General features: G+C 43.9%; 9 protein-coding genes across 9 annotated transcripts; 7 read left to right on the top strand and 2 right to left on the bottom strand.

The window, feature by feature from the left end:
- Nucleotides 1-140: 140 nt before the first annotated feature.
- PFICI_01304 (uncharacterized protein) lies at nt 141-1,384 on the top strand (the record flags this gene model as incomplete). Its single annotated transcript, XM_007829885.1, has 4 exons — nt 141-265; nt 322-475; nt 533-618; nt 676-1,384. 4 exons carry the CDS (start codon nt 141-143, stop codon nt 1,382-1,384), a joined length of 1,074 nt encoding a protein of 357 aa, XP_007828076.1.
- Nucleotides 1,385-1,728: 344 nt separating this feature from the next.
- PFICI_01303 (uncharacterized protein) lies at nt 1,729-4,034 on the bottom strand (the record flags this gene model as incomplete). Its single annotated transcript, XM_007829884.1, has 8 exons — nt 1,729-2,284; nt 2,344-2,649; nt 2,705-2,782; nt 2,836-2,971; nt 3,021-3,482; nt 3,540-3,855; nt 3,908-3,932; nt 4,006-4,034. 8 exons carry the CDS (start codon nt 4,032-4,034, stop codon nt 1,729-1,731), a joined length of 1,908 nt encoding a protein of 635 aa, XP_007828075.1.
- A 1,068-nt stretch (nt 4,035-5,102) lies between these two features.
- On the top strand, nt 5,103-5,454 carry PFICI_01302 (uncharacterized protein; the record flags this gene model as incomplete). Its single annotated transcript, XM_007829883.1, has 2 exons — nt 5,103-5,336; nt 5,386-5,454. The coding sequence occupies 2 exons, from the start codon at nt 5,103-5,105 to the stop codon at nt 5,452-5,454; spliced, it is 303 nt and encodes a 100-aa protein (XP_007828074.1).
- An 89-nt stretch (nt 5,455-5,543) lies between these two features.
- Nucleotides 5,544-7,191, bottom strand: PFICI_01301 (uncharacterized protein; the record flags this gene model as incomplete). Its single annotated transcript, XM_007829882.1, has 3 exons — nt 5,544-6,415; nt 6,470-6,978; nt 7,046-7,191. The coding sequence occupies 3 exons, from the start codon at nt 7,189-7,191 to the stop codon at nt 5,544-5,546; spliced, it is 1,527 nt and encodes a 508-aa protein (XP_007828073.1).
- Nucleotides 7,192-7,727: 536 nt separating this feature from the next.
- PFICI_01300 (uncharacterized protein) lies at nt 7,728-9,071 on the top strand (the record flags this gene model as incomplete). The annotated part of the gene is made up of 1 exon (XM_007829881.1): nt 7,728-9,071. The coding sequence occupies one exon, from the start codon at nt 7,728-7,730 to the stop codon at nt 9,069-9,071; it is 1,344 nt and encodes a 447-aa protein (XP_007828072.1).
- Nucleotides 9,072-9,685: 614 nt separating this feature from the next.
- PFICI_01299 (uncharacterized protein) lies at nt 9,686-9,961 on the top strand (the record flags this gene model as incomplete). The annotated part of the gene is made up of 1 exon (XM_007829880.1): nt 9,686-9,961. The coding sequence occupies one exon, from the start codon at nt 9,686-9,688 to the stop codon at nt 9,959-9,961; it is 276 nt and encodes a 91-aa protein (XP_007828071.1).
- A 511-nt stretch (nt 9,962-10,472) lies between these two features.
- Nucleotides 10,473-11,165, top strand: PFICI_01298 (uncharacterized protein; the record flags this gene model as incomplete). Its single annotated transcript, XM_007829879.1, has 2 exons — nt 10,473-10,685; nt 10,752-11,165. The coding sequence occupies 2 exons, from the start codon at nt 10,473-10,475 to the stop codon at nt 11,163-11,165; spliced, it is 627 nt and encodes a 208-aa protein (XP_007828070.1).
- Nucleotides 11,166-13,571: 2,406 nt separating this feature from the next.
- On the top strand, nt 13,572-14,336 carry PFICI_01297 (uncharacterized protein; the record flags this gene model as incomplete). Its single annotated transcript, XM_007829878.1, has 2 exons — nt 13,572-13,652; nt 13,716-14,336. The coding sequence occupies 2 exons, from the start codon at nt 13,572-13,574 to the stop codon at nt 14,334-14,336; spliced, it is 702 nt and encodes a 233-aa protein (XP_007828069.1).
- A 1,630-nt stretch (nt 14,337-15,966) lies between these two features.
- Nucleotides 15,967-17,848, top strand: PFICI_01296 (uncharacterized protein; the record flags this gene model as incomplete). The annotated part of the gene is made up of 6 exons (XM_007829877.1): nt 15,967-16,158; nt 16,217-16,471; nt 16,523-16,623; nt 16,678-17,027; nt 17,086-17,592; nt 17,823-17,848. 6 exons carry the CDS (start codon nt 15,967-15,969, stop codon nt 17,846-17,848), a joined length of 1,431 nt encoding a protein of 476 aa, XP_007828068.1.
- Nucleotides 17,849-27,504: the final 9,656 nt, after the last annotated feature.

Raw genomic sequence — 27,504 nt, 5'->3', positions numbered from 1 at the left:
TCACGGACGCAACGTACGGATGCAGTCGATAGAGAGAATCTAGAACCTCGATTCAATATATAACAATGCCTTGTGCTGTTCTGCGGAATAACTAATTCTCAACTCGTCACGACCACACTCTTTTTTACTATATTCCAAACATGGCCAGCCTACTTCGACCAGCGGCCGCTATTCTCTTCCTCGCGGGATGCGCTCTGGCCTCTTCAGAGCTCGTGACGCCTGTGAAGCGTGATGGTTGTTCAACCACCAGGCAGGCTATGCCATGGTATTATTGTCTGGATAATCTCCATTTTGTATCATAGGGCTAATCACGTGAACAAGGTCTTCGCTCACTTCTGACGAGCAACAATCGTACATTGATGCCACCCTGTGCTTGATGTCTACGCCTGCCTCGAGTGATATTGGCAACGCGTCCACTAGGTGGGATGAATTGCAATACAACCATATCTACCAGACCGGTTGGATCCACGATGTCGTAAGTTATAGATAGGAGCCATTCTTGGAAAAGCTTGTTGGCTAAGTCTCATGTTAGGGTCAATTTCTTCCTTGGCACCGCTACTTTATCGCCGTCCATGCCAACATGCTAAGGGATGCTTGTGACTATAATGGCCCTCTGCCGTAAGTAGTATATGACCCGGTTCCTGTATTAAAAACAAAATTCTCATGAAGATGCAGGTACTGGGATGAAATTTCAGACTCTAGCCTCGACGACTTGGCCGATGCCGACGTTTTCCAGGACGACGCCCTCGGAGGCACGGGCAGCGGCGACGACTCTTGCATCACCACCGGCCCCTTTGCCAACATCACCCTGACCATGCAGAGCGACGGCAACACGGGCTCGTACTGCATCTCCCGCGACCTCCAAGTCTCGTCGCTGTCGGGATCCACCCAGGCGAGCGTCGATAGCTGCGAGGACCTGGACACGTACGACGACGCCTGGGACTGCTACTACTCGACCCCCCCACGCCGCCGGCCACGCTGCCGTCGGCGGCCTCATGCAGAGCGTTTCCCAGAGCCCCCGGAGACCCCCATCTTTTTCTTGCACCACACTTTTCTCGACGCCCTCTGGTGGAAGTGGCAGTCGGCCAACCTGAGCTCCCGCCTGACCGAGATGGGAGGCCAGAACCAGGTCGACGAGTCAGAGTGCGAGTTCACATCTTCGCAGTGCCCTGGTGATGATATTCTCAACTATGACGGCGACCCGGGTAACACCACTACTCTGAACCACACCCTGTGGATGTACGATCTCTACCCCAACCGCACCGTCGCCGACGTCATGAACATCAACAGCACCGATGTCTGTATCGAGTACACTTACCCTGACGGCGAGGACTACAAGCTAAAGGAGCGCAGCTTCATGGAGAAGCTGTTTGGAAAGCACTAGTGGACGGACGGAGGTTACCCAAATTTGTCATACACGATTGGTTTTGGCGGCTGAAAGGCTATAGGGTATAATCAGCTTCACGATACCCCGCCGCAGAAAATGATTTGATCGCTACTTGTTCACACAATCAACTTGGAATGGCAAGATTATTGGCTGATGCCATGCGATTGTATGTAACATATTTGTCTATAATCTAGGATTGGACTTGGGTATATTTACCAATCCAGTATTTTCTTATTACAGGATAGAAGCGCCCGGTTTCGTGACACAGGGCAGGCGGATGCATATTGATCAGACTGGCCATACCATAAATACATATTGAGGATTCATCACCCAAGCTGGATTTAAAAATTGACATTATTGTTAGAGAACCCGTCGCTCGGCATGGCAAATAGATAATCCCAATCCAGAATCTGCGCGATTTGAGAATCTCCACCAAAGTCGGATATGTCAGTCGGGAGCTCCAAGTCGAAACCGGAGAGTGTTTCTTGTCGTTGAGACACGGTATTTGGTACAACTTCTTCTTCCATAGCCGATAGTAATTTCCTCAGTCGGCTCAAGGCATGGACAGCGATGACCCAGGTGGAAGACATTTCTTGGAGCACCAGGTCAAGGTCTGGTAGGTGCAAATTGCCCTGCTGATTGTGCCCTCTCCGCGTCAAAGTGATGATTGTGTTGACCGCGGCAATTACTCCATGTACAAAGATCAAAGGGGCGTTTTGAAGAGAGTGTTGAGCTTTGAAGCGTTTCAAGATTGCAATCATGCGCTCCACAGATTCTAAACAAGCTTTCTCCGGACCGTCAGCGGCTATGGGAGTCGTATTCTCGGCGCCATCTGTGAGGGCCGACAAATTGAGGAAGGGATAGAAGAGAGAAATTCGAGAACTATGCCAGAGCATGCTAGAATTATTACTTGTGAGCTGGCTTTCTTAATTCGACAGGGGCAAGGACAGGCATACTGGAGCGCAGCTAGATGAGGTTGTACCGGTTCAAGAAGAGACGACCATTGCTTTAGCCTCATTGCGGGTGGCAGGTTCTCCCTGAATCGAGCTAGCTTTGAATCTATTTCATTCAGAGCAATGGATTTCCAGTCTTGTGAGAGTCGCTGGCCTGGAGCATGGACGGCGGATAGGCCTTCGCGAATGATTTGGCTGATTTCGACCTGCTTGTTGAAGACTTCTGCCAACCTTGGTGCAATTGGTATGATGTCCTTCAGAAATACCAGACCATGGCCCTCGGCCCAATCATTAAAGATTGGATCTTGTCTGCACAAGCAATCAGCGTCAACGTCATCGTGAGGTTGCCAATGTGAACCCTCACCTCTGCGGTTCGCTAGGCTTGACGTCCGCATCGGACTCGTGCATCATGCTGGGTCTGCCTAGCATGAGACTGAAGAATCTGTTTGCCATGTCAGAACAGCTCGGTGTCCTTCAATGTAATGATGTAAGTACTTGTCAGATACATAGCATCCCCAGTAAATCCGGCGGCGATACTCCCTGACGACAGCTTGCTCTGTTGCAGTCCTATCTGTCCATGTTTCCGGATCGCGTTGGAAGCCTAGATCGTGACCCATTCTAAATGCCATACCTGGACCAAACAGTGAGAAGCAATCTTTTGCACCAAACATCCAACTCACCTGAGAAAAGCCAGCCCTTGGAGAGATTGCCGGCCCCAATCTCATAAAAGGCGCAGCATAGGAGGGTTTGCACAGAGGTTGTATGTGGTGTGACGAGGCCGTGACTCATGACCATGTTGATGGCTTGCTGTGAGTAATGGGATGCCCGTTGTCTTATGTCTGGGTCTGTAGACATTAATGCGCCGATTGAACACACTGCATTGATGAGCGCAGAGGAGCAGAATTGGCTGTCAAATGATCTGCGCTGATAGTCCATGATGAAAGCTTCGCGGTCAATGAACATGAACTGCGAGTATTGCCAGTGAAAGAAGAGGCCTATGCATTGATTTGTGATCCCCTCGCCGGAATCGAGCGGGTGAACAAGGGGCGAAGGAATCATGCTCGTGGCCTGCGCATTGTTGTCTGAAGAAGAAGCCAGAGCACCATTATAAATGCTGGTTGGCCCATGATATGTGAGTGACCCTGGTCAATGACTTTTAGTCGTCTGGTATTCTAGGGACAGTTGGCGGGTGCACTCACCTTCGTCTTCTTGTCGTAAAACTGCCTTGGCTGGGTCGTGGACAGCGGCGCCCATTTGATGACTCTTCTGTCCGGCATTGGCGCTGTAATCGGCCGAATCATCGAGAAAATTGATGCTGTCAATCAAGGAATCCCGCTGCTCCCGAGGCGCTTTTTTGAGTTGTGCGAGAAATGTTTCGAGCTTTGCCACTCGCGACTCTAGCGATGCGACATAATCACGGGATATAGGAAGTCGCCGGGATCGATCATCGCGATATTCACAGGTCGCGGAGGCCAGAGAGCAGTTAATGCAAGGGGACGTTCTGGAACACCTTATCTACGACGACTGAGTCATGTTTTCATCATAAAAGCTACTGCAATACACATACTTTACGTTTTTGGCATCGCTTGCATCTATTGGGCTGTGTCAGTGACAGATACTCGCTTTTGTTCTTGCTCCGCAATCATAGAGTGGACACCCGCTTACGATATTTGGTTGCTCAATTGGGACTGCATGATGCATCTTCGTCACAAGATGCATAGGCAATCGCTTTAATTGCCTACACTGGCATTGGCGTCGTGTCGATCTTAGAGTGACCCAACTGTGACATGCTCGACAAGCTCGAACTTCCGTGGGTGAAGTTTGTGTCAAGTTTGTATGGGGATTTGACGAGCTTAAAAATGACGTGCTCTGGTAGTAGGAAGTAGCCGGGCTGTTAAGTCATGGTTCGCTGCTATCTGATCAGGGCGATGGCCCCGCAGTGGGCGGGCCTAACAGTGGTAAATACCTACTACTAGGTACATTATTGGTTCAACTGATACCAGTCAGCTGGTCATGCGCACCATATTCCTTGGGTTTACTATAGTATGGATAGCAATTGGTTTGCGTGGTCTTATTGGCGGCATGTAATAGGACGTTGCTATGTTGGACATTTCTTGGCTATGACCACAGACTTCAAATTACAACAATCTTTGTTGACGGGCCTGTCTCTTTTCAACAAACGACGCAAACCGGCAATACTTTTAATATAATTTAACCTCGGATCCCTGTGTTTCCGTGCCTTAGTCTTTTCATCCATAATTTCTTCCTTTCTTCTAGACATACATGGTTTATTTTTGCGCAAGACTTATCTTTCTTTAGCCAGGAACGAGGGCAAGAAAATTCGCTGTCTGGCTGCGACATCGTGGATGAATACGCGCGAAAGGAGCATCGACCCGTCCCAGAGGTGACGATCTTGCAAGTCCATGAGGATGCATTCAAGTTTCGAGGTTTCGACACCACAGTGCTCGGCCGACATTCCGATAGAGTGGTATTGAGAGCGACAAGCCTAGCAATGGCATGTCTACGAGACGAGGAACCATTCCTCCTAAACTTATGTCGCGTCTAGTATGGGAACTTGGAAAGGGATACTATTACTTGGACATGTCTGCGACATTACCGACGTCACCAGTCAGAACTTAAAGTAGAGAACTTGGTCACAGTGAAGAGTAGCTATCCCGATTACAAACCTAAGATGGTTGTCCGGGCTGGCCACGGTTTCTATGCTGGCGCATCATCAGTGTCCTGCCGGCCTAATCGGCGACATGAAGGATTTTGTTGCGCTCCGCTCGTTCGTGCAGCCGTACTTCGCGCGTTTCGAGGACGCTGAGGGCAACGCTTTTTTGGGGGGCCCCGACAACGAAGAGCAGTACCACTATTCTGCTGCGTTCCGCCAGGTTTTGGCAGAGCACTTCTGGCGCCTATGCAGGGCTTTCTACGCTCTGCGCCAGAGTCACACCCGCCAATTCCATCTGGCTGGCTCCAAGAAGGAAGCCAAGGTAACACCGCGGTTCGTCACCTTTGCGGTTGTGATAATCCTCTTCGCAGAAGAATCAGGGACAGTATGTCCGCGTTGTCCAGAAGAGCATTGACTCTCTGCACCGCCGTTGGGATTAGGCAATCAACAGGTCACACATTTCATATTGAACCTAGAAATATACCTTTTTCAATTCATAGATGGGCCTAAAAAAGCACCCAATGCTGGTTTATAGCTCGAATTTTCGCTGGCGTAGTTCTGGTTCTTGCCCAGCTACATTTGCCTCTGACGGCGTTTCCGCCTCCTTTCGAGCAATCTTCCTGTTCAGCCATGCATAATAGCCCATTTGCAGAAGCGTCATGAGTATGGACGCTGAGTAAATGCATAGGATGGCAACCCAGGCATGGGAGTAGCGAGGAGCGTCATTATCTTGAAACAACTGCTGCCCTGCCAATCCACCCAGGTTAGAACCAATCACTGCCATGGCAAGACCAATGCTTCGATCCAGATGGGTTACAGCATTGGAGTTGAGCCAAGCATCATTGAGACTCTGACTGATGCCATTTCCACAGTTCAAAAGTGTGAATATGGCAAAGGTCGTCCAATGATCCGCATTGATGGGAAGCCCAAACAGAACGCCTGCGAATATCATGGACCATGCACACGCAATGATGCACCAGACGCCACGCTGCTTTTGGCGGTCCGACACCCAAGAAACAATAAAGGATAATACACAGACGCCATAGTTGCTAATTGAAGATAGCGCATTGGCATGCGTCGTGGAAAAGTTGAGCGCCTTGATGATGGTCGGCGAATATAGTGCAAGCCCACCCTTGGGAGTCAGCGACAAGAGATTGATGGCAAAGTGACCCCACAGCTGAAAGTTGCAAAGTGCCATCATGACATCGCGTATCTTGATATTCTTGAAAGACGTTTTCTTTTCCGGATCGTTCAATATGATTCTGTTGTGCATCAAGCGGCGTTCAGACTCGGAGAAGAGGTTCAGCTGTTGGATGCGACATAACGGCAAGGTCTGCAGGGGCGATGCTGGAAGCAACATGAAAAAGACAATGGCCATGACAATAGTGCAAGACCCGTCGACTAGAGCCGAGTTAGAGGCGAGACTTCGTTTGCTTCAATGAATGGACAACTTACTGAGGAATAACCACTGCCAACCCGATAATCCGTGGGCGCCAGCCATTTGCAAAACGCCCGAAGCAATAAGGGATCCCGTACCGGCAGAGAAATAATTGCCAAAATAGAAAATGGCAGTCCTGAGTGCCAGTTCTTCACGCTTGTAAAACAGGCTCAATAGAAGCTGACAACCGGGGATATACCCTGCCTCGAAGATGCCCAAAAGAAACCGTGTCGCATAAAACGAACTCTTGTTTGTGATAAAGGCTTGAAAGACTCCGACCAATCCCCATAGCACACACTGCGCTGTCAGCCATGTAGATGCGCCAAACTTTTGCAGCAGCAGATTTGCTGGTATCTCTGCAATTATGATACCCGCAATCTGTAATTGATTGCCTCCGCTGGCCTCTGTAGTGGTCATGTGGAGATCTTCGCGGAATGTAGAGGTCAGGGCATTGGAGATGTTGCTTCGATCCAGTTGTAAGGCAAAGAAGCCGGCCACTAGGAGCGGCATCAGGATGCAATCGAGCCTTGAGCATGTCCGATTAGTATCATTACTATTGAATTGTTCGCAATCATAGCAGTGCAACAACTTACTTTCGAACAACCTTCTTCTCCTCGGCGGCAGACCAATCTCTTGTCACCTGGTGGCCGTAGCCAACGTCCTCGGAAACCTCCATGCCCTCAACCAACCCTCCTTCTTTGTGGTGTTTTGGCGATTCGACTTCCTGGGCGGGCTCCATAGTGGATGGAATTGGTGCGTTTTTGGAACTAACCTAGTTAGGGGGCCCAGCGGTAATAGGGTGCCGCTTGAGTGTCCCTTCAGAGGCCGAGAAGGTCAGTCATTATAAAGACACCATCAAAGCCAATCGCGATTGCGCCATCCCGACTTTCGCACCAAGATTCTTATCATATCTCAGATTGGATTTCTACATAGATTCTCGTTCATATCGGCCAATAATGAGGAAAAAAGATACCTGACGGACACGAGCTCCGTGGGCTACGAGTCGGGGCGCTATCTGACGATACGCTAGGAGACGGAGTCGGACTCCGTGGCCCGTGCTCATCCACGCTTGACTATACTGGGCGCCCACGGTCATATCCATACCCGAACTAGAAGCACATGGTGGATGGACATGGCACTGCTATGAATTGTTCTCTATGGTGATGACAAAAACGCAAACCTTGAACTCTCACACTCATTTACTCTTTGAACACTTACATCTCACACAAGGCTTGTTGTGTTGCCAGCATCGCCACACACAATTTGGCCTTGACCATGTCGTCTGATCCCGAGCAGCCAAATATTGTCCTCATCCTAGCCGACAACCTTGGCTGGGGAGAGCTGGGATGTTATGGAGGTGGCATTCTGCGTGGCGCTGCTACTCCACGCATTGATGCTTTTGCCAAGGAAGGTCTGCTCCTTCACAACTTTAATGTCGAGAGCGATTGTGTGCCGACCCGTTCCGCCCTTATGACCGGGCGGCATCCTATTCGCACGGGATGTTTACAGTCGGTCCCGGCCGGCATGCCCCAGGGTCTGACTCCTTGGGAGTTGACATTGGCCGAAGTGCTCAAGACGTGCGGCTACTCAACCGCACATCACGGAAAGTGGCATTTGGGCGATATTCCTGGCCGATACCCATCAGACCGGGGATTTGATGAGTGGTACGGGATCCCACGCACGACTGATGAGACTCAGTTCACATCAGCCTTGGGGTATACCCCTGATGTGGCTGAGCTTCCTTATATCATGAAAGGAAAGGCGGGAGAATCTTCTGAAAACGTGTGCATTTACGACTTGAAGGAAAGGAGAAATATCGATGCTACTCTTGTCGACTGTTCCAAGGACTGGCTCAGTCGGCAGGTGGAAGCCAAGACGCCCTTCTTCCTCTATCATCCACTTGTACATCTGCATTTCCCCACACTTCCTCACAAGGACTTTGAGGGAAAGACTGGCAATGGGGAATTTGCTGATTCCATGGCGGAGATGGACCATCGCGTCGGCCAGCTTTTGGATCACATTGACAGCTTGGGCATCAGAGAGAACACCGTGGTCATCTTTGCTTCCGACAATGGCCCAGAGTTCCGCCCGCCGTACAGAGGTACCGCTGGGCCTTGGACTGGCACATACCACACTGCCATGGAAGGAAGCTTGCGCGTCCCGTTCATCATGCGGTGGCCGGGAAAGGTCCCAGAGAACGAGACTTCCAACCAGATTGTCCACGTGACTGATGTGTTTACGACCATTGTCAATATTGCTGGTGGCACGATCCCAGATGATCGACCAATCGACGGCCTCGATCAGACTGCATTCCTCCAAGACCCTGCCAACACAAAGTCACCGCGGGAGGGATTTCTGTTCTACATTAAGAATGATCTCCGGGCTGTCAAGTGGCGGGATTGGAAACTGCATTATATTTGGGAGCCCAAGGTCAATGAAGGCCAGGGCAAATTGGAGAGTCCATACCTTTTCAACACGACCCGGGACCCAAAGGAGGAGACGGACATTTTGGCATTCAACACTTGGGTGTTGCAGCCCATCTCGAAAATGAGGGCGGCGTTTATGAGAAGCTTAAAGACGGACCCGGCACCGCCCGATCCACTAAAAGAAGACTTTTAGAAGGCACACAGGAAGCTAAACCCGGATAGGAGAGAATTGTAATGGAATACCTTTGATCGCCATCTCGACTACCATGTATACCTTGTGCAAGGACCATGTACCTAGTAGGTATTTAGAACTAATGTGTATCTAGAGTCGAGTACCACTCCTCATATTGCAATTGCTGCTCAGGTGCAATCCAGGGCTGAAGGGCTGTTTCACCTCCTACATAGACCGGCATTTATGATTCACTGCTAGTTGTACTGGACCTTTGACAAATCTCCATCAGTGAAACATTGATACTTGCCAAAGGCACCTGCTTGGTAAATGTGTCATTTGGTACCGAAATGCAGCAAGCTCAAGAGAGAACTAAATTCTTGCACCTGCTCTTGACAGTCCGAGTACACGTTATTCCTTCTGTTTAATGACGTCGGTGCGTGTTCATGTTGCTCTTTCCCTTGTTTGAGATCAGCTACCAACAAAGGCCGACTGCCCCGTTCTGATTTGGCTCTGAATGAGCTTTTACATTTTCAAAAACAACAAATCGTCGACTATCTCCAAGCTTGAACTCCCCAAACAGCACCATTCAATGCCCGACTGCATCCTTTCTTGCAGTATTCTTTCTATATATGACCATGGCGACCGTCACCTACGTAACGGACGATTACGAATACATGAGAATATCAGAACTCACCGCGATACTGCACGGCCTGTCGCTCTCCCCCAGCGGCAACAAGACAGAACTGATCAATCGCCTGCGTGAGCATGATAACGCCTCTGCTCAGTCTGGCCAGCCCAGTCAGTCCGCCCTGCCACCCATAAAAACGACAATCATGATTTGGGGGGCTGGTAAAGTCGCCGAGTCTGTAGTTGATGGTCTAAGGTCCCTTGGGCAAAATAACATTGTATAAACCCCCGAGTGTTGAGACCTCTCTGATCAAACATGTTAACGTATCCTTGCAGAAAATTTTGTCTTTTACGTCCGAATCCTTAGAGCAATCTGAGGACCATGTACGACTTTGTCGAAAGGGTGTCGAAAGTGTGATTCACGGAGACGAATGCACTCAAAGTCAGCTCTTGACCTGTCTGGAGGGCGTCGACATCTTCATGTGCTGCCGGCCGCTGATATACCCTGACCCTGTACTCATAGATACTGCCAAAAAAGCTGGTCTGAAACGAATGGTGCTTTTTGGATGGCTTAGTCCTTCACCCAGGAATGTTAACCCGGAAGTTTGTGACCCCCATTGTTCTTATCTGCTATCGTATGTCTGTATTAATGTGACACAGCTCTACGATGTTCTGGATCGGATCCATGAATTGTTTCTACCGCACACTGTTATCCATCTGGGCTGTTTATATGGAATGTTTGTGCCCAGAATACCATCTGGAAGGTCTAATAAACACTGGGTAAAATCAATATGGATGGGTGACCTCCGAAGGGTCCAAATCGTGGGAGATGGAAACGTGAGAATCGCTCTACTAAGTATCAAAGATCTTGGCGCTTACACGGCCGAACTTTTGGGACAACCGCGGACCCTGAACAGACAAGTCTATATATACACTGAGGTTCTAACTATGACCGAGATATGGAACACCATGGCGGTTGTCAGCAAAGAGAGACCCATTACGGAATATGTACGTGCAATAAATGCGTATGGGACTTTTCAAGTCAACATTATCCAAACTAATTATTCCTTGTAGTTGTCTATCCAACAACTCAGACTGATCACCGAATCATATTACCAAAGGGCATTCGGCACCGGACAAGCCGACCGCACCACTGATGAGAGGAAATTTTTGACTGCCCGTGCGATACACATGTGGTGCGTGGAAGGATTCAATAGTCCGGAAGCGGCTGACTTCCTCGGTGTGCTGGACTTTTGGGACTTGTTTCCCGACTACCGCAAGCCAAACTATGATGTGTGGAAGCCAATGAGCTTGAAGCGATATTTTGAAGAAATCATCGATCCCTCTTTCATCCGCTCGCTTTTATCTGGTCCAGGACCGGGAGATGATAATTCGCCTCCGCGAGATCGGCAACGGGAGGGTCAGTCCTTCACCATTTCGAGCGTCCGCACCATTGCGAGCACCGAGGATATAATTGTATTGGATTAAAATGGGAAAATAAGGGATGAGGTAAAGATTGGTAGCTATAACGATGCAACAGTCCGTATATCTATACACCTGCATTCAATGATCCATGTATACATCCCCAAGAATGTACAACGACTTTCAACTAATCCATCTAACCTGAAGCAACCTGAGTCCACAGACTTTTGCCGCAGGTAGGAGTTGCGAGCTGTATCAAATACTAATCGTGCACAACGACGAAGATGAATGATACTACCTGTATTCAAATTAGAGAGTAGAATCAAAGATGGTCTATATTTACGAAATGAATGTGTGAACAAACAGACTGGATAACCCTTCCCGTTGTGTCACCCAAAGGGTGCCACACAACACAGCTATGCTGTGGCGAATCAATAAAGCCACACTTTTCGTCTCCAGCGTCTTGATACGAAGCAGAAAAGTCGCCGCCAGCGCTCGGTAGCCATATACCGGCACACTAATCTCTCTCCTGCCGTAGTAAGGTTTGTCTAATCTTTTATTCAATAATGTGCCACGGCTGTAGGCAGAAACAGTGCCACCGCCTCGTGAGGTGGCTGAAAGCAGGTAGCAGTAGCCATCATCATTGTGATACTGAATGGCCTTGCAGAATGATTGGGAAGAGCACTGTTGGGGGCATACGGGGTACGAATCGGTGTAAATATTCTCAATCAAGACACCAAATACGATCCAATACTTGCCGCATTCGACAATGAAACGTTTGCCGTTGGCCGCCGTATAGGTAGAGCTAAACAACTGGCTGCAAGCAGTCGGTGTCGGGGTGACGGTTGTGATTGGAGAGACTGTGACGGTGGCAGACTGGATTTCCGTCACTTCGACCGTGCTTGTGCTCGTCACTGTCATGGTCTCGAGCGCCGTGGCAGGAATGGTGAAGATGACGGTCTCTGTTGTGCTTTCGTTTGCCGTGATATCTTGCGTTGCCGCAGTGCCAAAGGACCTTTGTGCTGTTGGACGAGGTAATGACATGTATTTTACGCATGAAATACAGGTTATCAACCATTAATGTTTCGACTTTCCCAAAACGTATAATCAGAGAAGTCGTGGTGAGTTAAGTCCGATATTCACCCTAGCTAGATCGGGCTTACCATGAGAGTTTGAATGGTGCTATTTCCAGCTCCGCGATAAATCCGGCCGACGTCTTAGGCTTGCGAGTGCATGTATACCTCGGCGTGTGTTCCTCAGCAATTGGTCAGGCTACGAGCATCAGAAAACATGCATCAGTAGTGATAAGACATAATGCACTCTCGGATGTCTTGATGCGAGGATTGCCAATCTCAGGTTGATGACTCGCAAAATCTTGCCGTCCCCAAGGAAGCATGTGTGACCTTGTTACTAGGGTCACTTTATTGTTGCAGCATATTTAAATTCTCACGCTGGTACGCTTCCGCAGTAATGAAACGACAAAATTCAGGCCTGCTTGAAGCTGTGGCCATGATTTATGGCCCCCAAATCTCGCCTTTTGTAAACCAAAATCTATGACCAAAGGCCAACTAACCAATGGATTTTGAGGATTGTTGCTATAAAAATAAAATATCCGCTCCAATAGTCACTAAGCAATCTGCATCAAGGGCCCCTGTGACCTATCACGATTGGACAAACAAGCTTCGTCCGCGCTCGGTTAACACAGGTAGTCCCCCCCTCTGCGGGTGCACAGATCAGATCATCCGGGTAGAGACTCAAGGGAAACCCATGTGTGGTTTCAGCCACGTAGGGGTGACGAGTCCTATAGATTGCGGGGCCAAGACTAGAATACAGGTGCTTTCCCGGTAAGCGAGAAATATCTCGGTGAAGCCCCCGAGAACCGAGTGCTGTTGCGTACTAGACTCAGCCTTATGCTGATGAGAATGTGGTCTGGGTAGGGACTGCAACCCCTCTTATTTCCAGAGCCGCATTGCTCCGCCGCTACTCGATACGATTTTAGAAAGTAGGTCCTTAGCCAAACGGTATAAAAAAAGCAAGTCTATTTGTGTCTCGAGTATATTCATTGATTGTTTTGATATCTGTGAGAGCATGTGCTATTTTTCGGCGATAATAATCAACGCGTCGGCTTTTCTGTAGACTGTTTGGGTTAATGACTCATCTGCGAGTGAATCTGCAATTCAATGATGCGGAGAGCCTCAGGACCTGTATATTGTGATACCAGACCGGGGGTGTTACAGTAGTGCTTACTTGGACCCCTGGCCATTGTTGAAAAGACCGATGCTATAGCTTCATAACTCCGATTACGAACTCAGGGCAATGAAATCAGCAGTATATAATGTGCCATTGGGGTGTCGTATTATTCCTAAATCTGTATTATTTGTTCTCCATCAGCATTGAAGATATCTGATATCTATCCGGAATTCCCTATCCCAAATCTCTAGCATCATCTGGTTCAGCACTGTCTAAGCAGCAATGTCGCCAAAGAAAGTTTTGTTTGTTCTGACCAATATCGCCAAAATCCCTGGCACTGAAAAGGAAATTGGTTGGTGGCTGGTGAGACACTCCTCTTGATTCTACATCTGGTCAACTCAACATGAGGACTGACACACATTTCAGGCTGAAGTCGCACACCCTTTTCACGTCATCAATGGCAAGGCAGAGATTGTCTTTGCTTCGCCCAGAGGCGGCCTCGCACCGGTAGATCCCGTGTCGGTCCAATACTCACCCGATGAAGTATCGCAAGACTTTCTCAACAACCACAAGGCCCTGTTTGAGCAGACCGAGCCTCTGGAGAAGTTTCTGGGAAAAGCCGCCGAGTTCGACGCCATCTACTACCCCGGAGGCCACGGACCAATGTTTGATGTGGCAACGGATCCGGTGTCGATCCAGCTGATTGGCGAGTTTTTTGCTCTTGACAAGACCATCTCCGCCGTCTGTCATGGCCCGGCGGCTTTCGTCAATGTCATTTTGCCAAACGGAAAGCACTTCCTAGAGGGAAAGAAACTTACAGGCCTCTCCAACGCCGAAGAAGACTCGTTTCAAATGTCACAGTACATGCCTTTCCCGCTAGAGACGAAGCTGAATGAGGCTTCGGGCGGGCTGTACACCGTCAAGGATCAAGACGCCGAGAGTGCTACCGTCGTTGTGGGAAATGATGGGAAATTCATCACGGGGCAAAACCCAAAGAGCGGCAAGGTTGTGGGGGAGGCGATTCTCAAGGCCATTGGGGTCAATTAAAACTCAACCTATATTCTCCAAAGGAGCGACTCGGTTGAAAACTACGTACAAAAGCTCCTAGGTTGCTATAACGAGGTAAGACATCAGCACCAGTAATATCGAAATGTTTGGCATTATAAACAAAAGTATCTAATATTGTCCGTTACGATACGCGAGCTACGACGGAGTCTGCAGGGTGTTCCGAAGAAGATGCATATTCTAGGTCTTGTATTCCAAAATGGCAGGCCCCATCTAGGAGAGGTTTTATTCTGTTTGTATATGCCTTTACTTCGCGTCGCTGCACGTCGCTGCGCACAGGTGATGATGGCTGATGAGCCTGCCCGAACTTGTCCGAGACAATGAGAAATAGGTAAGCAACCGTAATCCTTATGTAGAATATCGACCCTTCCGAGCTGAACGGTTGGTCTACTCAATGATAACAACGACTCCGTGATATGTTTGCTTTTTTTAGTTGAAGAATAAAGAAGTGTATGATTTGTTCTAATACATATATCAGGCTTATAAAACAATATCTGGGTGTCGCGTCCACGAAATCTTACACACCTTCAAGCTACGCCGAAAAAAGACGACTGGAGTGACGGCAAACATTTGAACTCATAACGCATCGTCCTCCCCTGGCGCCATATGTGTTTGTCTTCCTGCCAGCCATAGGATATAAGAATTTGTAATCAGGAGTGCGCAAAAAGTCAAAAAGACTCTATATCAAACAGATACTTTAATTGCACTAGCCGCGAATCGAACGCGGGGCCCATCGATGGCAACGATGGGTTTTACCACTAAACCACTAGTGCTCGACTGAGTCAAAAGCGGCTCATTGGCTCATTAATCCACAAGTTGACGCCGCTTCAGCGACATCCAATACTCGCTTTCTGGAAATACTTCGTGCGACTTATTGCTAACAGAAGTACGCAGCACTTCCGTTCTGCTACACCACAGCTCTGCTCAAAATACAAAGATGCACACCCTGGTAAAAGGACTGCGTCAAATTCAAGAACCGAAAGGAGAATGGGAAAAGTCTTGCGGTGGTCCCATCACCTCGTATTCACACGGCGGAGGCCAGTCGCTCTGAAGATCCAATAATGGCTCCGCTGGGACCGAAGCACGTTTGTTGGACACCTTTCGTCCTACGACAATTCATCCTGCGGTCACTCTTCCATACCCTGACTTCCGAGAAAATCTTTTCGTTCCTTGTACTTAAAGGGAGCATCCACAAAAGGATGTTGTCAAACAACTAACATAAGCTACACTCCTGCCTCTGCCAAATTTCTCCTTTATTTTATTCTTACTCTCCTCATTGATACCTTGTTCGGTGGAATACGTTGCTAAAAGCAGCTACACCACCATCTCGATGAAGACTCCTGCACCGAGATCCCGAGCTTCAGCCCAAAGCTTCTTGGACAGGAGTTTGAGGATCCAATCTACCGCGAGCTCAGAACCTTTACCCCTCAGACCCGATGGAAGTTTCGATACAACGAATTCTTTAGGATTCAAGGCAAAATATATGCGAGAAAGAATTAGTTCGCTCTGGGATGAGTATGTTATCTAGGAAGAGACGCCCAGCTTGAACTGACATGCAGCTAGATACATAAAACGATATCCGTGGAGTAGGGCGACTGAGCCCAGGACCCTCATGGAATTCATCAAGTTTCTAGCTTACGGAATCAAGTCCGCGAAGTCAACAAGATCAGCCCAGCCCAACGAGCGGCGGAAAAAGCGAGGTCCCAGCATCCAATCTGTTGTTCAATATTACGACGTGTTCCAGAATCTTCTCCTGGATCGAGGCACGCCGGTTGATCCGAAAGTCTCTAAACATATTCGAAAGGTTCGTCCCTCTTCACTCTCAAAACTCCACAAAGGTGTCGAACTCAGCCCAATCATAGTATATCCTCCATAATCTGCGTGTCGAGCTAGATTGCCCCTTTAATGTTCGGCCACGGAGATGGCCAAAGATTGTGCATTTCATTCACCTTGGACAGCAACTTTTCGTCCAGGACTACATTAAATTCCCTTCAGCTGCGACCCGAGTTTATTTCTGGGCGTGGTTCTCGTGCAATGTGGCTAGTGGCTCTCGTATTGGCGAGCTTGTTGAGTCGAGTGCTCGTGGACAGAACTGTGATCGTGGGCTACGGTTCAAGGTAATTATTTCCTCTTGGCCTGGCTCTACCAAGCTGACAATCTTTGTTTAGGATGCTCGACTCATTGTCATTCGTAAGGAGGATGGTCAGCCAGGTTTGGCTTTTGAATTTGAACGAGATGCAAAGGGAATGACACTGACGCCTAATGAGAGGTATTTTCTGGCGCCATTGCTATTTTCATTTATTCTTACGCTCACATCTTCCAGGCCACGCCATGCCATCTACGAAGCCCCAGAGGGGCAAATGCTACTACTCAATCCCATTTTGCCTATACTTGCCATAATATTGTCGCGCGGAGCACTTCGCGACTACCAAACTATTCAAGACATATTTCAAATTCCTGCGCCGCCGAAAGGTCAAGACATCACACTAACTTGGAGGGATGAGGTACTATCGCAGCCAGTCTTTCCCCGTATTCGCGAAGGCAGCGGCTTAACAGACAAGATGGAAACCGGGAACAAATTCGGAGAATACCTCCGTGCCCTCGGGTTTCGAGCTGGTTTCCCAGAACCGCTGACTATACATGACTTCAGAGCCGAGTATCTACAGCTCCTCGGTTAGTGAAACGTTGTCTTTGAGACAGGGGAGTAGTCGCTAATTCAACGAACCTAAAGATAAAAACTACAGCACATCGCAAAGACAAAGGTCTGCTGGTCAAAGAAGTATGGGGGTTTATGCCCAAAGATACCAAGCCAAGAATAGTGGCGCGGACGGATTTGGCCTTTTGTTCTTTAACAAGGCTGTTGACGGTATCAACGAAAACCTACGAGGTTCCGGGATTCGTTTCGAACCAAATCTGATACAGAAATTGTCTGCGGCTATGGAATTACAAATTCACACCGAACACCAGTCCGACATCAGAAATCTTGAGGCTCGGATGCTTTCGCTCATCCATACGAAAGCATCGAAGGTTGAAAGAAACAAAGTCTGGGACGAAATGAAGAAATTGTACACGAATGGCCTTCGCGACATGCAGGAGGATGGCAGAACAAAGGACAACGAACCATTACGTCTTTTCTTCGACCGTGCAAGGCATATGATGCCTGATAGACACAATCTTGCAGAGAATATTCTCAAAGAATTCCCACTACGAAGTTCCGAAGGGATCACTGCTCTTGATTGTATAATCAATATTTGCAAATCAAAATCCGAAACTGAGATCCCCTCGACTCTGCATGCATCCAATTGCCACTGCAACATACTATCGAAGACATGGAAGCATGTATACACCTGCCATCGATCTCATCTCAAACGTATCTATGCTTCAGCTGATTACTGCTTCTTTTGCAAAGAATGGTATACAGGAGAAGGTTGGCGAGATCATTGCTTACAACATTTGGCCTCAAAACAGTTCCGGGCTCGTTTGTCCAAGGATGACAGATCCAATCTGTTATGCGACCCTATCATATATGATGGTGTTCTTGTTTCCCCCGGGCTGTGTCCATTTTGTTTATCGCAGACAAACACAGCACCAGAACAGCAGTTGAAGCAGTTTCAAGAGCATGGTAGTTGGAGCCAACATCTTCACTTGCACTTCGACCAATTTACCAGGAGCATTCAGCCTGGAGGCATCGAATGCATCCATCCACTCTGTTCTACAGTATGTAACGACTCATAAGACTTCAAATTTCATCTTTTGGATAGCCATTGCCCCCCACACGGGGATTGGGCAGCTATACTAAAGCCATTTGGACCTTCTGAAAACGTGCAGGAGAACAAAAATGCAGAAGACGGGCCATGTGTGGATGGTAGACAGGATTTTGAGGTTTCTTGCCAAAAACGGGCAATCCCACCACCGCCACCACCCCGAACTAAGATTTCTCAGTTCATGATAGCACAATACGCATTCGACGGCTTGGAAGAAAGAGAGCTTTCTTTTCGTGAAGGAGATCGCATTTTGCTTCTGAAAAAAACGGAATCAGATCAAGACTGGTGGTATGGCGAACTGAATGGGAAAAGGGGAGATTTTCCTGCAAACTATTGTGTAGCTGTGGTGTAATTAAATTGATGGGTAGTTAGTTCGAAATTGTATTTTGGAGCCTAAATTACGATAAATTCTGATTAGTGTGACATGGAATAGACCGTTGGATTAAGTTTTGATCAAAGGGGATGAATCTTGATACAAAACGAAAATATATCTGGTCTTCTGATCAGTTGACGACGTGTACGTAATCGTTTCCAAATCCAATGATTACGCTGCCACGGCTGATTCTTAGTTAAGTAAAGCTGTTGAAATGGTAATTGAAAATCTGTGCCATCACCGATTGTGCAAAGTTGTAAACAGCTCTAAGCGCTGCAGGTCGTTCAAAAATGAGCATTTGCCTAGCATCATCGACAAAAAGTCTCGTATGGCTAGAGTCTCGATTGAAATCAGACTATTGCTTCAATAGCATCTGACGCAAAGTGGTAGTTTAAGAATAAATGGCGATCGATAGTTGTTTCTGAACCTGAGCCTGAGCCTGAGCCTGAGCCTGAGCCAAAGGTTGGAATAATGTTCGGCTATGCTTTCATCTTCGTGTAGCACAATGCCCCAGAACCCTCACGATACATCACAACATCCCATTTCCATAATCCTATGTCCGGCGGTGACCAGATCCACATGGTTCTCTCATCCATAAATACAAAGTCATCCGGCCAGCCATATCCGGCACTTACCTAAAATATTGTTCGAGCTGATATTGTATGATGGTTTTCGCAGCGACAAATCGCGCGACGAAAAGGGTTGCAAACCCGATAACAGTACAGTATCAAATGGCCACGCACGCTGACAGCCCTGTGAAGGAACATGAAATCGGCAGCTGCGATTTCAATACAAGGTATGCTTCGAGACCCCAACATCGGACGACGCCGGTAGCTTATCGAATTCGGATTCCATCAAATTCCAGATCAGAACCCTTGTTGCCTATAGGACGGGAAAGTATCCTGGAAGAGTATCTTAGAGAGCATCCATAAGGGGCATCCTAAAAAGGCATCCCAGAAGAGTATTCAACACAGAATAGTACCCCAATACGGAAGAGTATTCCATTACAGAAGGATATGTAACACAACACAGAAGAGTGTCCCGCGTTTATAGAAACTATTAAGCACAACCTCAGAACCTAGAGCCTGGAGCAAATCTGGTGCAGTGCCTCGAGGGGCCTTGAAATCTCATTATTGATGAGCAGGGGACCAATATGGTTATGATTCGAGGTCACGATCCGTAATTCGGCGCCAGGGCATTAGGTATTAAAGGTCAATCTGCTTGACAATCCAGTACTTCCAGTGCAAGGTATTTGGGAAAGGTACGTCGATACGATCACGATGAGCGACGACAAACTTTTTGGGCAAGAGTCATGGATCGTGGGTCCAATCCACGCTGACCGAAGATACTGTGAGCCCAAGCTCCAGCTTGCTGGACGTAGTCTGTGAAGTCTACGGTATATGTTCTTCAGATTAGGCAATTATGGCAATAGCGACGGGTTTGATCTGGCTCACTGAAACAAACCCAGAGACCAGACTGATCAGTATCTTAATTGATGGCGTAGCTTTCGTCCAAAGGACTCGAACTGATGCCCACGCCAGGTGATCAGAAACAACTGCAGACGAAAGTTCGAAAATGAGTCTTTCCGCAACCCCTTGATATTTCTCATTCTGAAATGATCATAATGTTCTATCTAATGGTCGTATGTCGGAAGGATATCCGCTCTAGAGTGTTAGAGGCGCAGTGGTTGTCGTCGACATACTCTTCTGTAATAGGATACTCTTCTGTAATAGGATACTCTTCTGTAATAGGATACTCTTCTGTAATAGGATACTCTTCTGTAATAGGATACTCTTCTGTAATAGGATACTCTTCTGTAATAGGATACTCTTCTGTAATAGGATACAGTATAGAGACCAGCAAAATTGGCTTCTTGTCTTTTGTCTCTCTTCCCGTCTCTGAGCACGGACGATCCATATTCTGCGCCGACCTGTATGTACCATAGCCAGATCCGCTTAGTACTGTCATCCAATGAGTACTTCATTCAGCCAAAATCGGCTCTAGTCGACAAGCAATTTTCTAGTGTCAGTTCGATTACAGTACCTTTGGCTGGCCGAAGTACTCAATGATGACAATACCAAATGGGTCTGCCTGATGTACATAACTAGTACATGAATGCCAGCGCCGGATATGGATCGTCGTGCTCAAAGACAAGAGAAACGAGACGAGAAGAAGAGGCCGATTTTGATTGTCTCTGTAGTATATTTATTCTGCTTCGTTCGAAAAAGCATGTTGCATAAATGGAGCTTCTTGAGCCAATGCTGGAACTGTCATCGAAGCGCGGGATCCGTGCATCATCGCCGCTTGTGTTGCTTTCTCGTTGCAATGGCTATGTTCCGGCAGTTTGGTACACTCAGCCACGAAAGTCAGGGGAGCTCCACAATAACCATACAATTCCAAAAGAGAACCCTTGCCGTCCGAAGGACAGAAGAGTATCCAAGGTACAGAAGAGTGTCCCATTACAGAACAGTGTCCCATCACAGAACAGTATCCCATCACAGAACAGTATCCCATCACAGAACAGTATCCCATCACAGAACAGTATCCCATCACAGAACAGTATTCCAGAAGGATATCCCAGAAGAATACAGTATCCCAGCACAGAAGTTATTCCAATACACAAGAGTATCTCAACAACAACCACTCTGCCTCCAACAGTCTAGAACGGACATCCTTCCGAAATACAACGATTGAATAGAACATAACGATCATTTCAGAATGGCACAATCTCGACGTAGTCTTCTGTCCTGCTTGTCTGGGCTACTCTTCTGCAGTGGGATACACTTCTGTGGTGGGACATTCTTCTGCGCCTTGGATGCTTTTCTGTAATGGGATATTCTTCTGTGCCGGGATGCATGCCGATCGCACTGTATGATATAAGCACTCAACATTGCTTGATGATCTATTCCATTGATGTAAAATTTGAAAAGATCGGCCTTGCACGATTAGCAGAAAACTTCAAACGAAGGCACGGAAAGAGGAAGAGAGAAGAGAAAAAGGGAAATTTTGTCAAAGAAAGGAGATCATATGGGTGCATGAGCCACGATAGTAATGGCTGTCCCTGCGATGTGCCAGCTATGGCTAGTCATACGGCAGAGCACTCATTCATACTACAGTACAGTAATTACACCGTTACTGTACTGTAACGCAGTCCAGTACAAACTGTAGTATCGTTCCAGGAATTTGAACACGCCGTTTCCATCATGTAAGGGGCGATATGCTGATTGCCTGAAGCTGGTGGGGCAAGTGATACCGCTTAGACAGGGATTGGCTAGGGTTTGGAGGTCATCTTAGCTTCTGGTGACCCATCTGTGAATTGCCAGTGCTCGACTGGCCAACAAAGGATCCGCAGCAAATGATCTCAGAGAAGCCCCAGGGCAAGACATAGCCGAGGAAGTTGGACCGGGGTTCCTCCACCCGAGCCACCCGAGGCGTTTTCCAATTTGGCAAACCCTCCACTCTCAAGCAAACGACATGATCAGGGGTCACTCATGAGTGACTCTTTGCACGGAATAGCCCGATTCAGCTACCAAGGCGATCTAGAAGTACAGAAAGCAACGTAAAGTTAAAGGAGCGGTCTCCGGATAGGGAAATTGCACGTAAAGCTTTGCTATACGCGCGGACTCCTAATATATATAAATACGATAATGATTTTTTCGAATTATTTTTGGATTAAATCGTAAGGTTTATAAATATTACCGAACGGTATTTTAAATAGCCGGAAAATACTAAATTTCGGAGGGGTAACGTAAAAACGCGATATAAATGCGGATACCCCGATTGCAAAAATAATTAATTTAATAAAAAATATCTTTTTTATAATAAGATAATATAACTTTACGATTTAGCAAAAAATATAATATTATTTTTTATTAAAAAATATATTTTTTAGGCATTTTTCGGTAAATATTTTATTTAGGGATCCGTCGAATTTATATTTATTTAAAAAAAATAAAAAGAATATAAATAAATAAAATAATAATAAAATCTGGCAAAACTAGCGATACCTTATAATTTTACGGAAATTATAAGGCGATATTAAATATTAATATTAGCACCGAATTATAAACGTATTAGCTATAGCTCTCCTAGTTTTTATCCGTAGATTTCTGCTTGCGTAACTAAAGAATTAAATAATAACCAATTCGCAAATAAGCAAATATTAATCCGGCGCGAATCGAGCCGAAGGGTTACTTCCCGAATTTTTCTAAAATTTTTATTAAGGCTTAAAAAATTATAAATTACTTTTATCTCCCGCGGAAATAACAAATAGTATTTTATTTTATAATTTTTAAAAAATAATTTATTTAATATTAAATAAACGGTAAAAATATTTATAACGAATAATTTAAGGCTATTTATAATTATAAAATCGCGTATATAGCTAATTTTTTTATATAAATATTATAATATAGCTTTATTAAATTTTACGCAAAATATTATTTTAATTCCTAAAAATAAAGCCTATATTATTAATAAATTAATATCCTTAGCAAAAGGATTATGCTTTAATAGCAAATTACTAAAACGGGAATTTAAGTACTTTCCCGGATTTTTTATATTTTTTATTTATTTAACTTAATTATTTTTAAAGCTTTTTTTTTTTCTTTTTTCGGGATATAATATATATATATATAATCTAATTAAAGGGAAGGAGATAGGCGGAGGATTATAAAATAATGCAGCGAATATAATAAATAAAGAGAAGATTTTGCGAATTACAAAATTAAAAATATATTTTAGCCGAAATAAATTTAATTCGGGCTTTTTATTATTAATAAAAATACTTTATATATATAAAAGCTGGGAAATTTTGCAAATTTTAGAAGTAATAGTTATGCCATACGAGGCGCTATAGTCGTACGCCAACCTACTGTAAAACGGCAATTAAACTCTGGTGTTGTTATATAAGTACCATATGCCGTCCCCCCGCCAAGTTCTCACGCATTTTTCTATTCCCCATTAGTACTTTCCTGCATCCCAGGAGTAGGGTGAGGTATTAATTATTGATGCATGCTCGCCTAGATTGATTTGTTAAAGGAAGATATTGGAATCTCGACCTCTGTTTTGGCGACGGACTATTGCCCTCGAGGATTTGCCTATATTAGAAAACGAGAGGGTAGAGTCATAACCAGAGCATATATATTTAAATAAGATGTTGCAGATGATTCAGTTGAAGGAAATACTTTGATAGATCGGAACTCCTGTTACCTAGGCCCTGGCGTCCTCCTAGACGCAAGATTTCTTTAAATATACTATGTCGATATCATCTGCGTGGCTTTCTAGCCAATGCTGTTATTTTGCTCCCCATGCTCCCCAGCCGCCCATACACATTAATTCGATGAACCATGCGTAGGACAATGAAACAGGAAACAATTTGCCCATATAGCCACTGGTCAACAACGGCCTGCGATAGGAGACGGAAGGGTTGTGCGCTGATAAATGGAATCGTCATGGGCGCGTAGGAGATAGAGTGAAGTATATGCTTTTCTGAAGCCCGTGCATTTTGTCTCCTCTAGATCTTGATGGAAGGCGAGCTGCGGGTGTATACCTAAGCCAAGCGCGTCAGAACTAGTATACTAAAACATCTCAGTACTATACTTCTTGCTGTTTGCAAATTGGACTAGTCGTGGCAATAATCCATCGCGTTGTGTCGCTTTCCATATGGGTCTTTTTGGACCCCAGCTAAAGCGGCTTTTTTATAATTAACCCTTTATTAGAAATCTTCGCGAAAATCTGGCGGCGCTATGGTCGTGACTCCAATCCGGCAAGCCAAACCGTAATCAGCCGGGCTCATGGGCCAGGGCGGTAAAAAATGGATGCACTAAGCCAGTGACTTGCCCATTCGAACAACAATTAGATATTTCAGCCATGTTCAGCGAGATAGCCACAGTAACATGCGTCGTTGCTGTGACTGCAATTGTCTGGTGCCTCGATTGGCTGGCGCAAAACTACCACGTCCACGAGATTTTACACACCTTCAACTGAAGTAACGGCAAATTCGTAACGCATTCTCCTTGCCTATCTCGATAGGGCAAGGAGGGATAAATGCCCTTCCCTTGCATTGCTCTGGCCTACCTTAAGGCGCCTGATCCGGATGTCAGTCTAACTGACATCTAGATTCAGCATAGCTTCGACGAAGGTTCAGTGGGTACGAAATTGTCTGTTCACCGTTCAATTAGAAGTTTCAGTCAACCCCATCCCCCTTTAGATATCCCTTGGCCAAAACACGTCTTCGGCAGCGAAAAGCAAAGCGATGCAGACACTGGCAAGGATCCCGCGTCGACTGCACATTCATATTTCGAACAAACTTGCTCTTCGTTCCATTGGAAGCTATATACGGTCGGGTTTCTTAGATAAACCTGGAGTATAAATCCGAGTGGGTTTATGCTAACAGGATGCGCTAGCCAAAAGGATAACTATACTAAGCAAAAAGTAACTGGGATGGTTTTAAACTAAATCACAAATATAATCGTTAAAGCGTATTAAATGCTTTATTTATAAGTAAAATAAATGCTTAAATTAATCACTAAAGTAATAATTATCTATATAACCGTAGGAAATCTATCCCTAATATATCTATTTATTCCCTTACTAATATTTGCTTAAATTATATTAATAAATATAATCCCCTTTATTCCTAAATTTTATAAATCTTAATAATCCTTATAATCCATACCACTAAATCATTGCTAAAGCCATAATTCTGTCAACACTTATTATTAATCAAGGTGGTGCTTTCTTATTAGAGTTTAAACTGGTCTAATATAGGTGTTAATTATATAATATATTGATTTATATTCTGCGCCTTTTAATTTTAATAAGGTATACGCTTATTTAGGTGGCCCCGGCTAATCCCCGGAAGGTCCCGTATATTTATTTAAATATTATAGGATTAACCCGTATATTTAAGCATACCTTAGTATATAAAAATTATAATTTATTATTTAATATACCTTTTTAGATCTACGATTTATCGTAGATCTGGCTATATTTAAATTAAAGTTACTAATTAGCAAAATATAGCTTTTTTTAGGGCTATTCGTTTTAATTACGATAAATAACGTTAAATTTTATTTATTATAGAAAATTTTGCTATTTGCCTATTAGTAAGCTTTTTATTAATTTATTTATTATTATTTTATTTAAAGGTTTATAAATAATTTTAATTTTTTTTTTAGGCTTTTTATTATAATTAATAATTATAAATATTTATATAACGAAGCTTTATTTTTAATAACGCGATTTCGGCGTTAATTAAATTAATAATTTGCTTATTATTATATTTAATAATAATAATATTATTATTTAGCTATATCGATAGTTTTTTTAATAATCGGTTAATAAATAATATTTTTTTGGCAATTTGCGCTAAAGTAAATAATTTAGCTTTTATAATAAAAATAATAACTATATTTTATTTATTTAATCGCTAATTAATTAATTTTCCAAATAGCTTTATAGCGAATATTTAGGTATTTTTATAATTAATATTATTATCGGCAAATAATGCGTTATTAATAATTATTAAATTAAAAAATTTTCCGATTTTAAACGAAAATTTTTTAGTATTAATTAAATAAATTAAAGCTTAATTAGCAGCTTTTTAATATATTTAGCTTAAATTATTAAGGAATCGAGCTAATTTAATTATTGCGAATACGATATTTAGTTTTATAAATATAACCGCGAATAGCAATAATCCGATTTTTTTTTTAATATTTTTATATTTTATAAAAAAACGCTATAACTAATCGAAATATAAATTTTTCGCAGCTTATTAGTATTATATAATTTTTTTTTATTTATAAGCTTAGCGATCTTTTTAAAATAAGCTTTTTGGGAAAGCTAAATTATTTTAAATATACGATTTTTAATTATTTTTATCTTAAAAAACTATTATATTAGCTCGCTATTATTAATTTTATATTTTTTTATAAAATGTTATATTAAGTGATTAATAGCCTTTTTATTTTTATTTTTATATGCGATAATTATATCGTTAACGTAAAAGAAAATTAGCACTTTTTTTTTAATAAATACGTAGGGTTTATATAATATTTAAGTATAACCGATTTTAGCTAAGGTTTTTATAAACTTTTTTTGCTATAATAGCGGTAATATCCGTAATTTATAAAATGCTTTATTTAATAATAATATAATATTTTTTTTTCGATATTTATCCGGCATTTTTATAAATATATTTTAATTAATAAAAGCGTATATAAACGCGTTTATTATATTATATTATATTAATTTAAAATCGAATTTCGTTATAATCGCGATTAGGGTGCAAAATAATTTTTTAGCTAATATAGCCGTATAGGTTTTTTAGTTTTAGGATTTCGCTTATTAATTACCGTAAACGACGAATTTTGCTTTATATTTTTAAAATCTTTCGTATTTATCGAATTTATATATATATATTTATATATAATTAAGGATTTATTTGCTTTTTATTTATAAATTTTTTTTATTAATTTCGGTTTAAAATCGTATATTTTTATAATTTTATAAATAATTAGCTTTTATTTAAAAAAATAATTTATTAAACGAATAATAATATAATTTATAATATTATTTAGGAAAAGCTAGGATTTCCGCTTTATAAATTTTTATTTTTTAATAAAAAAAAATATTTTAGCTTCGCTTTATTATTTTAATTATTGCTTTATTTTATTTTAAAAACGGCTTTATAATTAATTAAAAAAGCTATTTACTATAGGATTATTTTAGTTTTTTTTTAATAGCGCCGTATTTTTAATTATAATCGCTTTTATATTATATATTAATAAAGCTAATAAAAGTATTTATAATAAAATTTAAAAAGCAAATTTCGCGGTAATAAAAAGGTATTATTTATTTTTTTATTTAGCGGTGCTTTTTTATTTTTTTAGTTATTATTTTCCTTTTAATTATTATTTAATAAGATATTTTTTGCGGCGGTATTTTTATTTTTTAGTTTTTATAAAATTTCGTTTTTAAATATTACGTAATTAATTACGAAATCGGC

Source organism: Pestalotiopsis fici (genome assembly GCF_000516985.1).
Source record: "Pestalotiopsis fici W106-1 unplaced genomic scaffold PFICI_Scf_1, whole genome shotgun sequence".
In the NCBI taxonomy this organism is placed as follows: domain Eukaryota; kingdom Fungi; phylum Ascomycota; class Sordariomycetes; order Amphisphaeriales; family Sporocadaceae; genus Pestalotiopsis; species Pestalotiopsis fici.
The sequence above is the reverse complement of the archived record's forward strand: the minus strand, read 5'-3'. Positions and strand labels throughout refer to the sequence as shown.